The sequence below is a fragment of the Mustela lutreola genome, chromosome 18 (genome assembly GCF_030435805.1).
Source record: "Mustela lutreola isolate mMusLut2 chromosome 18, mMusLut2.pri, whole genome shotgun sequence".
Lineage (NCBI taxonomy): Eukaryota > Metazoa > Chordata > Mammalia > Carnivora > Mustelidae > Mustela > Mustela lutreola.
Window position 1 is genome coordinate 6964511 of NC_081307.1, and position 14229 is coordinate 6978739.

Sequence of the window (14229 nt, forward strand, 5' to 3'; positions counted from 1 at the left end):
CTTCAATGTGGCCTCTTCTCTTCCTTTGGTTGTGGAATTTGTTCTGTTAATCTTCAAGTCAATTTCTGGGATATATAGGAAGATTTAATAATTATGTAAGATTTAATAATTATGTGTTCCTGGAAGAGAACCTATGGTCCTCCTACTCTGCTGCCATCACCCTCCTCTAGACCACAGTTTTTAAACATAAAACTGGCTGAGATCTCACTAGAAGGACACTCATGAGAGAATTTAGAATATTGGGATCTGATACTTCATGACCAAGACTTCAGAAAGCAGTTAATTGATTACCAAAAGGACAATACTTTCAGAAAAACAAATCCTGAATAACACTAGGAAGCTTAAGCAAAAAGAGAGACCTCAAATCCAAGATGATACTTTCCAAACTGAAAGGAAGAAGACTACTCATGGAAATGGAGATCACAAATGGGCTCAAATGTGTACATTAGCTCCTCCAAGCTTCAGCTTATTTGCATCCCACTTCTGACACCCTGAAATGTCTTTTGAAAAAAGAAAGTTAACTAATTCAGCTGTAGCCCATTGAAGTGGTGGTGGCTTCTCATTGGCTGAAGGCAAAGGCAGCCTGCTTTTGTCAGACAAAGAGGAAATATTCTTTCTTTCTGCAGGGTAGTGCAAGCTGTGATGAATGGTACATGCATGAGAATCCTGCCTCCAGGCTTTCTTCACATCAATTTACTTGGGTTTCCTTAACACAGCATCACAAAACTTATCTAGAAATCCAGAGCCATTCCCAATAAAAATCCCATCAAGCTTGTATGAGTGTGCATATGTGTTAGAATATATGGTTATCATGACAAAATGGAAGTTCATGAAAAAAGAATCTTATATGTCTAAAAAAACCAAAATGGGATAGTAAGGGATTAAAGGAACAAAGAAAGATAAAGTCAGTCAACTCTAAGAAATAAAAGAAGAACATTAACATACTCTATCACAGAATAAAATGGCTTCAGGAACTCCAGGTATAAAATATAAAAAATGTAGACAGGTTCTGAACACTTCATATGAAACTGTTTCATGTCATGTACAGTTGCCGTATACTTTTTGACAAGCAATTTGATGTAAAGAATTTGAAGTTTAAAGTGATCATTCAATGGCAATGTACAAACAGAAGTAAATCAGAAAAAATAAAGAAAAAGAAAATAAACTTTTATGCAAAGAATTTTTTCCACCAGAGGTAGCTTAATTGTAATTGAATTACATTCATTACTGGTTTTTAATTTGTGTTTACCATTAGGTTTCTATATAGCATCTTCTACATATGTTAAGTTGATTGTCATTTAATCTTAAACCAATTCTTTCCTCCTCTCCCCCCACATTTTAGGTATATGTTGTCATAATTTACATCTTCTTATTTTGTGAGTTCTTGACTGATTTTCACAGATATACATATTTTCACTGTTTTTATGCTTTCTACTTTCTATATATATATATGTGTGTGTGTGTGTGTGTGTGTGTGTGTGTATACATGTCTGAGAAACTCTTTTTTTTAACAAAGATTTTATTTATTTATTTGACAGACAGAGATCACAAGTAGGTAGAGAGGCAGGGAGGAAGAGAAGCAGGCTCCCCGCTGAGCAGAGAACCTGATGCAGGTCTCAATCCCAGGACCCTGAGATCATGACCTGAGCTGAAGGCAGAGGCTTTAACCCACTGAGCCACCCAGGCACCCCAGGTCTGAGAAACTCTTTATCTCTCCATCTATTTGGATGATAGTCTTGCTAGATAAAATATTCCTGGCTGCAGAATTTTTTTTTTCCTTTCAGCACTTTGAGTGTATCATGCCACTTTTTTTTTAGCCTGCAAAGTTTCTGCTGAAAAAAATCAGTTAATAACCTTATGGGGTGGGGTGGTGGGCTTCCCCTCGTATGTAACTGGCTTCTTTTCTATTGCTGCTTTAAAAATTCTCTCTTTATCTCTACTTCTTTATTTTTATTTATTTATTTTACAAAGAGAGAAAGAGCATGTGTATGCATGAGTTGGGGAAAGGGCATAGGAAGAGGGAGAAAGAGAGAATCCAGGGTTCCTGGGTGGCTCAGCCAGTTAAGCACCTGACCTCAGCTCAGGTCATGATCTCAGGGTCCTGGGATTGGAACCTGCATCAGGTTTGCCATTCAGCAGGTAGTGTGCTTGTCCCTCTTTCCCTCCCACACATACATGTTCTTTCTCTTTCTCTCTCAAATAAATGTAATATTTTTTTTAAAAGAGAGGGAGAGAATCCACAAGCAGACTCCCAGCTGAATGTGGAGCTTAACACAGGGCTTGATACCAGGACTCTGAGATCATGACCTAAGCTGAAATCAAGAGTTGATGCTTAATTGATTGAGCCACCCAGGCATCCCTTCACTACTTTTATATTACTATGTTTCGGGTTGAGTTTGTTCAGTTATCTCCATGACTTTTCGATCTGAATTTCTGTTTCCTTCCCCAGATTCAGCCAGTTTTGTTATTATTTCTTCAAATACATATTTTGTCTCCTTTTCTCTTTCTTCTCCTTCTGGGATCCCTATAATGTGAATGTTATTATGCTTGATGGGGTTGCTGAGTCCTTTTTGCATAATTTTTTCTCTCATCTTATCAGTTGATTGCTTCCCATTCCTCTGTCCTCCATGTTGCTGATCATTTTCCTGCATCATCTAGTTTGCTATTTATGTTGTATATTTTTAATCACATCTATTGTGTTTTTTATCTCTGATTGGTTCTTCTTTTTAATCTCTTTTTTAAGGGTCTGACTATTGTCTTCCACTCTTTTCTCAAGTCCAGTGAGTAGCTTTATGATCATCACTTTAAATTCTCTATCAGACATATGAATTATTTCTGTTTTGCTTAGGGCTCTTGCTATGATTTTGTCCTATCTTTTTTTTTTTTTTTTTTCCATTTTGGACATAATCCTGTCTCCTTATTTTTTCTCTCTGTGTCTGCTTCTCTGTATCAGGAGTCTATTACATTTTCTGCTCTTAAACGTAATGGTCTTATAAAATGCAACATGGGTGGTTAAGGGGGTAGGAGAAGAAGAAATGAAACAAGACTGGATTGGGAGGGAGACAAACCATAAGTGACTCTCAATCTCACAAAACAAACTGAGGGTTGCTGGGGGGAGGGGGGTTGGGAGAAGGGGGGTGGGGTTATGGACATTGGGGAGGGTATGTGCTATGGTGAGTGCTGTGAAGTGTGTAAACCTGGCGATTCAGACCTGTACCCCTGGGGATAAAAATATTTTATATGTTTATAAAAAATTAAAAATTTTTTAAAAATGTCCTGTAATGCAATGTCCACTATTCACTAGAACCAGATGTTTCAGGGGTGTCTCATGTGTTACATGCACCCTGCTGTTGTGGCTAAGCTACATTTTCCTTCAGTCCAGTCATCTGTAATGGCTCTCTTTGCCAGTTGTGGGCAGCGTTTGGTCTCTGTGGTGTTGGTGGACCAATTTTGGACTGACTTGGGCTTTGGCAGCAAACCTCAGGGTACTCTCTCTGTATTATCTCTTGAAAAGCTTTCACTGGTGGGTGGAGCCTGTAGTCAGACCAGCTGTCTGCCCCTGGCCCACTGCTGAGGATGCAGTCTGACTGGTGTGTGTGGTTATTTTTCCCTCATTCTGGGGAAGGGTTCACTTTGGAGTAATGTTGGGCCTGTCCAGGCTGTCCACTGCCAGGCTTGTGATATTACTTTGGATGAGCTCTGGCAAAAAGTATATTTTATGGGGTGGATCCACTAAATTGCAGAGGGGCAAGACATGCAGTGTTAGCAAGTTTGCTAATTAGTGTTGGAATTGCACTGGTTTTAGTTTGTGGCCCTGTATTTATGTTGGGGGACAAGGGCAGGAAATGGCATTTGCCAGCTCCTTTGTTCCTAGAAGAGTCTCTCAAATGCCTCTATTCCTTCAAGATATGCTATAAGATTAGCAAACAATTCTCCCTCCTGTATGTTCTATGTGTTTTTCACACTGCTGCTTCTATGCTGTATCTCAGCAGGGCTATTTATTGTGCTCTGTTTAAGGTGAAGGGTTCAGTTTCCCCTTGCCTCCTGGTTCTCCCAGAGCTGAGTCTGATTTTTAAAACTCTAGGTTTTAAGTTCTGTCAGTTGTAAGAGCTCATGATATTCAACCCCTCTGGTTTCAAAGCCAAATGTTCTGGAGATTTGTCTTGCCCATCAGGACACCCTAGTGTGATAGTCTTTTTCTCCATGCCTGCAGTCTCCTCTTTCCCACTGACAGTCTCTTGGGGCCACTTAGCTCTCCTACCACATCTATACAATTTCGTACACTCTTTCTCATGGTCTCTTCTCTTTATTTCCTTGTGAAGCTTGTTCTATTAGTCTTTGGGTTGTTTTCTGAGTTACACTGATGTTAGTGATATCTAGTTGTATCTGTGGGCTGAGGTGAGGCTGGAGTCATCCCACTCACCATCGTCCCAGCAATCTGCACTCTTGACCCTTGATTCAGAGAGTGGATACCTTGACTAACTTCCTCAGTCCTGACCTGGGGGTTATGGAGACAGAGAGGAAGGAATCAGCAGAAGATTTAGAAAGGGACAGGTAGGAATCCCAGAGCTACAGGAAATTTCTCTCCAGGTAGAGCCTGGGCCTGCTTGGAGACAAAAAGAGGTGGTTGAGAGACTAGTAGTCTTGCCAGGTGAGGGTGTGGTCTTTCAAGATCAGAGACCAGTGCAAAGAGAAGGAACTAGGCTGAGCCAGAGCACAACCAGCATGGCAGGGCTAAAGGCCATTGGAAAGCTCTGAGACTTGAAGGTAGGGATACTCAGAAGTCCATCACACTGTCTTCAGCCCTGTGAGTAAGGACTGCATTTGTTTCAGCTCATACTAGCTCACTCTTAGGGCCCCCAGCTGGCTGCCACAGGTTGAGGAAGAGGAAATACCAGAAATAAGCTCATGCCTTTGCATACAACTGATTTTCTGGCTAAGGGTACATTGACTAAACCCTTCAGTAGTGACATAGGGGCATATGAGCATGATTTGCTTTTTTGGTGAAGTTCTTAGTAATTTTGATTCTCCATGTCACAGTATTCTGGCATGCTTTATTGGCTGTGGTGGAAGAGAGAGAATAAAATAGAAATGTTAACAATTTGTACAATAAATTTTTATTATTTTATGTTAGTCACCATACAGTATGTCATTAGTTTTTGATACAGTGTTCCACGTTTCATTGTTTATATATAACACCCACTGCTCTATGTAGTATGTGTCCTCCTTAATACCCATCACTGGGCCAACCCATCACCCACCCTCTTCCCCTCTAAAACCCTCAGTTGGTTTCTTGGAGTCCACAGTTTACTATCTTTGCAAATAAGGAAAAATCAAGAATATTAAACTTGATCTTGGGGAAGACAATAAAAAAGCACTTTTCTTTAACTGTGTGCTTATTCTTACATATTAGATGGTAATTAGTTGAAAAAAGGGAAAGGAAACCTAAGTGTTTTGTTAACAGTTACTCTAAGCACTAGCAGGGAAACTATAGAGAGGGGAAGGGCAGTGAGGCAAGTAGGAAATATGTCCCCAGTGGACAAAATAATGTCTTTGTATGTTCTAAGAGAAATCTTAAACCATACATACCCAAAACCTAACTCAACTTCTATGCACCTCTCATCTATACCTTCTTTTATCCTAGTACAGCCTTTCGCAAGGATGAATTGTGTGAACAGTTGGAACATCAAATTCCTGTCAGGATTAAAACTTGGGCCTGTTGGTAGTATACCTGGGATCCTCAGAAATTCTTATTAAAATAAGGCAGGCTACTGATCATAATAACCTAAAATAAGTTAGTGGCAATGAAGATGAAGGAAAGTTATGACAGAATCATCCTGATGTGTACTTTTTTCCCACACAATTCACCCACTGTGTACAATTGAATAATTTTAGGATTTTTCATATAGTCACAGATGTGTGCTATCACCAACCCTCACCCCAAGTCTTTAACTCTCTCCTAAACAACCCCAGCCCTACACAATCACTAAACTTTGTTTCAATAGATGTCCCAATTCTGGGTATTTCATAGCAACGAATAACATAAGGGTTTTGTGACTGGCTTTATTCACTTAGCATAATGATTTCAAAGGTCCACCCAATTTATAGAGGTGTCAGGGTTTCATTCCTTTTTATGACTGAGTAGTATTCATTGTATGCATAGATCACTATTCATACAATGTTTATCCATTTATCAGTTAATGGACATTTGAAAAAGGAATCTCTTGGTCTCTGTGGTAAGGTACCCTTACCCCTGAATCAGGAGAAAAGAATCTTTGTTTATTAATGGAAACTCTGTAGGTTCTCATTAGACTACAGCTAGTATGATGGTTCCCTTATCCATCAATGTCTTAAGGTATGCAGAAGTACACTCATCTCGTAAGAGGAAGATGGGGCAGAGGGTACTGAAGCATGAAAATCTTACCCAGAAAAGCTCAGCTTAGTGAAAAATGAGTAATAAGTCTGGGCTCCCCCAAAGGACAAAGATATATCCTAGATCTCAATTTATCTGAGGCCAAGGAAGTATATCACCTGGAGACACAATAGTTATCTGTGACCAGGAACTCAGTTCAAATAATTCCCTGAAGATATAATGATATTAGTGACTATCCGAGGGTTCTGGGGCTGGCCGTACCTAGCATCATTTCCTCTCAATATCCCAAAGCCTGGAATGGATAAGGCAGGGAACCATGAGTTATTGGAAAGGTGTGGACTGTGGGTGTCTTCTGAGAAGGGAGCAGAAGCATGGCCCTGGGCATCGGAGGGTGGGCAGCAGCAGTGAACAATGGAATGCTTATAGCTTGGGATGTATAAGCTTCCCTGGTTCAAGAGAGGCAATGTTGCTTATTTTTTCCTAGAAGATCACAGCAGGTAGAAGAATCAACAGACACAAGCCTACTTATTTTCACTTTCAGGATTTATTTTTGTTTGTGAAATTGAAAGTTTTAAACCATAACAAAAGGAGAGAATAGCAGATATTTTTTCACACTCAGAGCAAAGCTGTTAACAGTGAACGTCTTGATAACATTCTTTCTCCAACCTTTGGCTTTTTGACATCATTTAGTCACTGTTGTGAAATAAGTATAGAAAAAAAGAAATACTAAATTTTAGTTGTTAATAAAAGCTATCTAATTTTCTGATGCAACTATAGGTGTAGCAAGTAATTAACATATAGAGCACCGCTTTTAGTGCCACAGTCTATGCTTGTGCTCCATGAAATTCTTAAACTCAGCTTTTTTTTCCTGAATTATCTGTGATAGCCCCAGTAAAGGGAAATACAATAAAGCAGTAGTCACATGCATTTCATTTACACAGTTTCAACAATTCACATGGATAAAAGGATATCATGAGCAAAGAAACAGAGGAAAAGAAGAATAAAAATATGTGAAGAAATAAATAATATTAGTCTATTTTTATCTTCAGAGGAAGAGTACTTCCAGAAGTCCTCTGTGCATTTCCAACAGGTGTCTCACATACATACACATGTTCAAAACCAACCCATTGTTCACCCCCTCCACATTATCACTCCAACACAAACTGGTGCTGACCTAGCTACACAATATGTCATGACTAAAAGATGTCATCTGTTGTGTCAGAAATGTTTAAGTCTTTGCAGTTCTCTTGTATTTTTACCAAAATATATACATCCAGTCACCCCTTCAATTGAGTTTACCTCTGTTATATCTCCCCCAACCTTCCTGTTCCTTTCCTCTTACCTGATCCTGCATCCTCCTGCATTTCTGTGTATTCGTTAGTCTTATAGCTGTTTCACTAGCCTCTGGTTCTTACTGAGTCTGACTGACTTTCTCCCTACTTTATCCCAGCAATGTTTGTAAAAAGCAAACCATGTTGTGCTGAATCATTCCCTTACCACTTCAAAAATACTTTATAGGAAAAATACTTTCTCAGAGATGAGAAAACAAACTACTTGTTAAGGCATACCAGATACTTCTCTTGGCTCACCATTACCTTTGCAGAGTTTCTCTCATAATGTTCATGAATTTTAATGTAAATTTTTAAATGTATTAAGAGCACACATTTTAAAACAAGTCTGCATTTGCATTTAACTTCGATGATCTTGTTGCTTTATCAATAAACATTATTTAAGCACTCTTCCTTTTACTTTATATTCAAACTGTCAATTCATTCTATTGGTCACCTTCAAAATTTATTCCTAAGACCATCTTTGCTAACCCTGGTCAGAGGTACCACCCCTTCCCTCCTGGATCATGGCAGTAGTTTCACCACTAACTGGTTTCTCTACTTCTACTCTTGTCATTATACAGACTATTTAAAAAAAAAAACACACTTTTATTTTATTCATTTTTTAACAAACCAGCCTTTTAAGGTGGAAGTCAGAGGCTTGAAACTTTAATTCTCCAGTGATTTCCCCCTTTCACTAAGAATAAGACACAGGTGGCCCTCAAGACTTCCCAGAGTCTATAGGTGTTTACTGTCTGACTTACTACCACAAGCCGCCTGCTAACTCTACTCCAACTAAACTAACATCACTTTTATTCATCAAATATTCCTGACTTATTTTTTCATTGGATCATTCACGTGCTTGAAAAGCTCCTGCCCAGATGTATGCATGCATACCTCTGCCAGCTCTACACCTGTGTCAGAAAGAGTTGATTTACAGCTGGAATGCAAAAACTCTTTCTCTCTGGGAAAGCCTGGATGCCTGGTGTCACTTTTTGCCAAGACAATGGCAGTGGGATTTGTAATAGGCTGTTTACAGCTCAAAATAAGGAAACCTGAGGCCTTGTGCATGAGGTGTCTCTGGGGAGTCTCCTGCTTGCTTGCCTTCTCTTAGCTGCACTGTATCCTTTACATTTCAATAAAAGCCTCCTGTGAGTTGACCCTGGGACGTCAAGTACCTACTTTCAGACATCTGAACTGGGTAAATAGTTGCACCTCCTCCAACTCTTTGCTTACAAATCCCTTGCTGAATAGGGCTCACTCTTTCAATCATATTCAAAACCTCTACCCAGGTCCTTCCTCACCACCAATTCTCCCATTTACCCTTACTGAGAAATAAGACCATTTTACGAGTAGGGTAGTATTTGTAAATGTCTTCTCTGATAGCAGATGGGAAACAGAGATCCACTGACCTAACTCTCTATCAAAGTAAAATATGGAGGAATGGCAAATAGGTTGAACTCTTGATTTCACTAATGGCTGAATTTTTAATTTTTCCATTTACTCCCAGTGATAGGTCTAATATGTCAAAACTAGCATTTATTTATGTATATGGCTTATAAATTTGAATATATAGGTACACAAACGTATATATGTACATATACCAACAATTTATGAATATGTATGTTGAATATATACAAATGCCAACTTTATCCCATTTTACAATAAAGAATTGTCTTTCTAACCTAGAGGACAATGCATTTATCATTTTGCCTTGCACCTAATAGATCTTCAATAGATGCCAATTCCATTTTCCATCACCAGACATATATCGGGTTATATGTGTCAAATTGTGAATTCTTAAGAGTTAAACCTTGGAGTCTGGTTGTCTTAAATGAAATTCCAGCTCCAAAATTTACTAAAATTCTATACACATAATTATTTAAGTTTTTTATGTCTGTTTTCTCATTTCTGAAATAAGGATAACAATAACCATGGAGCTTTAGTGAGGAAGAAATATAAATGTTGTAGTCAATCTGTCTAATTCTACCAAATTAGAAACCTACCTGTGGAAGCAGGATGCATGATGGTTCATTAATATTTTAGGAGCACATTTAGAATCTCTTTAAAGTCATTTATTATCATAAAAATGTTGGTTAATAAATCATTGGCTAGGGGTGCCTGGGTGGCTCAGTGGGTTAAGCCTCTGTCTCAGGTCATAATCTCAGGGTCCTGGGATCGAGCCCCACATCGGGCTCTCTGCTCCGCCGTGAGCCTGTTTCTCCCTCTCTCTACCTGTCTTTCTGACTACTTGTGATCTGTCTCTCTGTCAAATAAATAAATGAAATCTTTAAAATACAACAAACCTCTGGCTAATATTAACTAACATTAACTATTTGTAAATTAATGTAAAACAAAATTATCAAAAGCTTTGTTTTAGTCTTTGCCTTAGTATGTGATATTGATAAGTAGAAATCAAGATGCTGGAACATGGAATAATAGCTTTTTTACACCAAGGTATTGTTAAAATTTTTAAAGTAGTTTATGAATTTTATCAATTTCACTAATTTGATCCCTTAAATTACCTTTAACTTGATGACGGGTTGCTGTTGCTACTGCTGTCTCCTGATACAGATCTGTAAAAAAAGGAATGACATTACTTTAGGCTTAGAAAACCTTGTAATTTTTTTTCTGTCTTTTTGGACTATAGTTGACACAAAATGTGACATTAGTTTCAGGTGTACTGCTTAGTGATTTGACAAGTTTATGCATTATGCTATATTCACCACAAGTGTAGCTACCATCTGTCCAATTATAGCATTACACTGTATTCTCTATGCTGTGCCATAAAAGGCACAGCTGTGCCTCTATGCTCTAGAGGCTCTATGCTGTGCCTCGTCTTATCAATTCCATTACTAGAAGCCCACATCTTCCTCTTCCTTTCACCCATTTTAGCCAACCCTCCACCTCACTCCCCTCTGACAACCAACAATTTGTTCTCTGTATTTACAGATCTGATTCTGCTTTCTGTTTAGTCAATATTTTTTTCCATTTATGTGGAATCATGTGGTATTTGTCTTTCTCAGTCCAACTTATTTCATTTTGCATAATAAGTCTCCAGGTATTTTTTTTTAAATTTTTTGAGAAACCTCCATACTGTTTCCCACAATAGCCGCACCAATTTACATTCCCACCAACAGTGCACAAGATTTTTGTTTTGTTTTCCTCTACATCCTTGCCAATACTTATCATTTCTTGTTTGGTTTTTTTTTTTGGGGGGGGGGATTCTACCATTATGACAGGTGTAAGACATATCTCATTGTGGTTTTGAGGTCCATTTCCCTTCTGATTATTGATGCTAAACATCTTTTCATGTGTCTGTTTGCTATTTGTATGTCTTCTTTGGAAAAATGTCTATTCAGGTTGTTTGCCCATATTTAAATCAAATTATTGGTGGAGGCTTTTTTTTATTGAATTGTATGAATTCTTTATATACTTTAGTTATTAACCCCTTATCTAATATATCATTTACAAATCCCTTCTCACACTCAGTAGGTTTCCTTTCTGTTTTCTTGATGGTTTATTTCACTGTGCATAAGCTTATTTTGGTGTAGCCAAAATATTTTATTTTTGCTTTTATCTCTTTTGTCTGGGGAGACATACCTAGAAAAACGTTTCTACTACCAATGTCAAAGAAATTACTGCCTGTGTTCCTAGCAGGATTTTTACAGTTTCGGGTCTCACATTTAGGTCTTTCATCCATTTTGAGTTTATTTTTGTGTATGGTGTAAAGAAGTGGTTTTATTCTTTTCTTTGTGTGTAGGTGTCCAGTTTCCCCAGCACCATTTGTTGAAAAGACTATTTTCTCATTGCATATTCTTGCCTCCTTTGTCACAGATTAATTGGCCGTATAGTTTTGGGTCCATTTCTGGGTCTAATCCATTGACTGATGTGTCCATTTTTGTGCCAGGGTCATACAGTTTTGATTATATGGCTTTGCAGTTGTATCTTGAAATCTGGGATCATACCTCTAGCTTTGTTCTTCCTTTTCAAGATTGCTTTGACTCTTTGGGGTCTTTTGTGGTTCTATAAAAACTAGGGTTATTTGTTCTAGTTCTGTGAAAATGCCACTTGTAGTTTGAGGGAGATTGTGTTTAATCTGTAGACAGCTTTGGGTAATATGGATATTTTTAACAATAGTAATTCTTCCAATCCATGGGCATGAAGTATCTTTCCATTTGTGTCATCTTCAGTTTCTTTCATCAGTGTCCTATAGTTTTCAGAGTAAAGGTCTTTCACTTCCCTGGTTAAGTTTATTCCTAGATATTTTATTCTTTTAGTTCCAATTGTATATGGGATTATTTTCTCAATTTTTTTCTGATACTTCATTATTAGTGTATAGAACCACAACTGATTTCTGTGTGTTAATATTGTATATGTCAACATTGCTAAATTCATTTATTAGTTCAAACACTTGTTTTAGTTGCGTCTTTAGGTTTTTCTATGTAGAGTATCCTGTCATCTGCAAATAGTGACAGCTTTACTTCTTCCTTACCAACCTGGATACTTTTTATTTCTTTCTGCTATCTAATTGCTGTGCCTAGGACTTCCAGTACTATGTTGAAAAGAGTGGCAAGAACAGATGTCCTTGTCTTGCTCCTGATCTTAGAGGAAAAGTTTTCAAAGTTTCATCATTGAATATAATGTTAGCTGTGCATTTTTCATATATGGTCTTTTTTATGCTAAGGTATGTTCCTTGTAAGTCCATTTTCTTGCGAGTTTATTTTGATGGAAGTTTTGTATCATTATGTTATCTTTATTTGTACGAGTGAGAAAAGGAACATTTTCCTGTAGGATATAAAAGCACTTATTTATCCTTACTTCCACATTCTTTTTTCCAGGGTCAATAATATCCACTGACTGAGCAAAAATGGGACTTGTATGGTGTTATGGTTAAAAAAAAATAAAAGCTGTATGTAAGTGAAGTTGGATGAAGAAAGACGACTAGCATATCATCTCACTTATGTATGGGATCTAAATTTTTTTAAAGATTATATTTATTCATTTGACAGAGAGGGAGAGTACAAGCAGGGGGAGCAGCAGGCAGAGGGAGAAGCAGGGATCCTGCCAAGCAGGGGGCCCAATGTGGGGCTCAATCCCAAGACCCTGGGATCATGACCAGAGCCAAAGGCTGACCCTCAACTGACTGAACCACCCAAGCATCCCTCTAAATTTTTTTAAAACAAAAAATAAGCTCATAAATACAAAGAATAGGTTGATGGTTACCAGAGGTCGGGGTATGGGGTGAGTGAAATGAATGAAGGAGGTCAAAAGTACAAACTTCTGGTTATAAAACAATTAAGTAATGCGTATATAATGTATAGCATGGTGATTATAATTAACAATAAACTATGGCATGTTTGAAACTTGCTAAGACAATAGATCTTAAAAGTCCTCATCACAAGAAAATAAAATTTTGTAACTAGGTATGAAGACAGATGTTAACTAGACTTTTTGTGGTCCCCATTTCAAGTAGCTTTAGAAACATATGAAACATATGAGCAATATTAAGTGTAAATTGGGCATTGTCCTATCTGTATCCACCCTTTGCTATCATATATAAATATTTTTTTACATTTTTCTCAACTTCTACGTATCTATTCACAAAAGTTACTTCCTTATCTCTATTAATCTCCTTGATACAACTGAATGTCAATGCAAAAAAAAAAAATGAGGTTGCTTAGGTGGTAGACAGAGTCTACTAAAGCAACAGTAGTCAATATGGCTTTTAGTTTGAAAGGCACTGTGAATTTACTGAGTAACTTCAGTTATTTCTGAACCTATAAGAAAAAGAAAAATAACTTCCCCATGAAATCTGAAAAGAGATCTGGTATATGCCAAGGCTCAATATTTCTAAACATTAATCCAATTCATCCAAGATCCAAACTCAGCACTTTAAAATCCTACTTGCAATATTCTAAATATTAATTCTTCCTCAATTGGATTTTAATATTAATTTTAAAAATAATAAATTTACTTACTCTTCACTTACTGTTCCCTCTCTGTTCCAAAATCTTATTTTATTCCATTTAAAAGTGATGATGGCAGTTAAAATAAGGATGGGTAGAAAAATGTAGAAACTGATCAAGAGGCCATTTTTTTGAGGAGCAGCATATTGTTTTCTAAGTAAGCTTTTACTTTCCTCTGAAAACATGAAAGTACATTTTAACTTATCAAAAATTATATGCAAAGCTTAGTAGTAAGTTGAAATATAAAAACTTGTGATTCAAATAATATGGTGATAAAATAAATTTATGTTTTAAGATATTTTCAAAAAATAAAATTTTTAAAAAATTAAAAATGTTTTCCAATATTCTGTGACTATGCCCCCAAAGAGCATTATATATTTGTCAATTCAATATATAATTAATATAAATTTATATTTAATCATTATATGTACATTTAATCTTTAAGTGTTATATTCTATTTTTTATTATATTCCCTTTTATAAACTTCTACTTAAAATATATTAATCTGATATTATTCTTTAATAAATTTTTCATTTAAAAAATAGAGTAGGTATAAAAG

At 37.0% G+C, this 14229-nt stretch overlaps 1 protein-coding gene across 2 annotated transcripts in view; it reads right to left on the bottom strand.

The window, feature by feature from the left end:
* Positions 1–6898: 6898 nt before the first annotated feature.
* The window catches only part of LOC131820626 (A disintegrin and metallopeptidase domain 3-like), a 110707-nt gene continuing 103376 nt past the window's right edge, over positions 6899–14229 (bottom strand). For both annotated transcript variants that reach the window (XM_059156312.1, XM_059156313.1), the window contains 3 exons: positions 13683–13845; positions 10227–10277; positions 6899–7066 (listed from right to left, as the gene is read on the bottom strand). In XM_059156312.1, the coding sequence (XP_059012295.1) occupies positions 10229–10277; positions 13683–13845 (212 nt within the window). In that variant the 3' untranslated portion in view covers positions 6899–7066; positions 10227–10228. The remainder of the gene's footprint in view (positions 7067–10226; positions 10278–13682; positions 13846–14229) is intronic.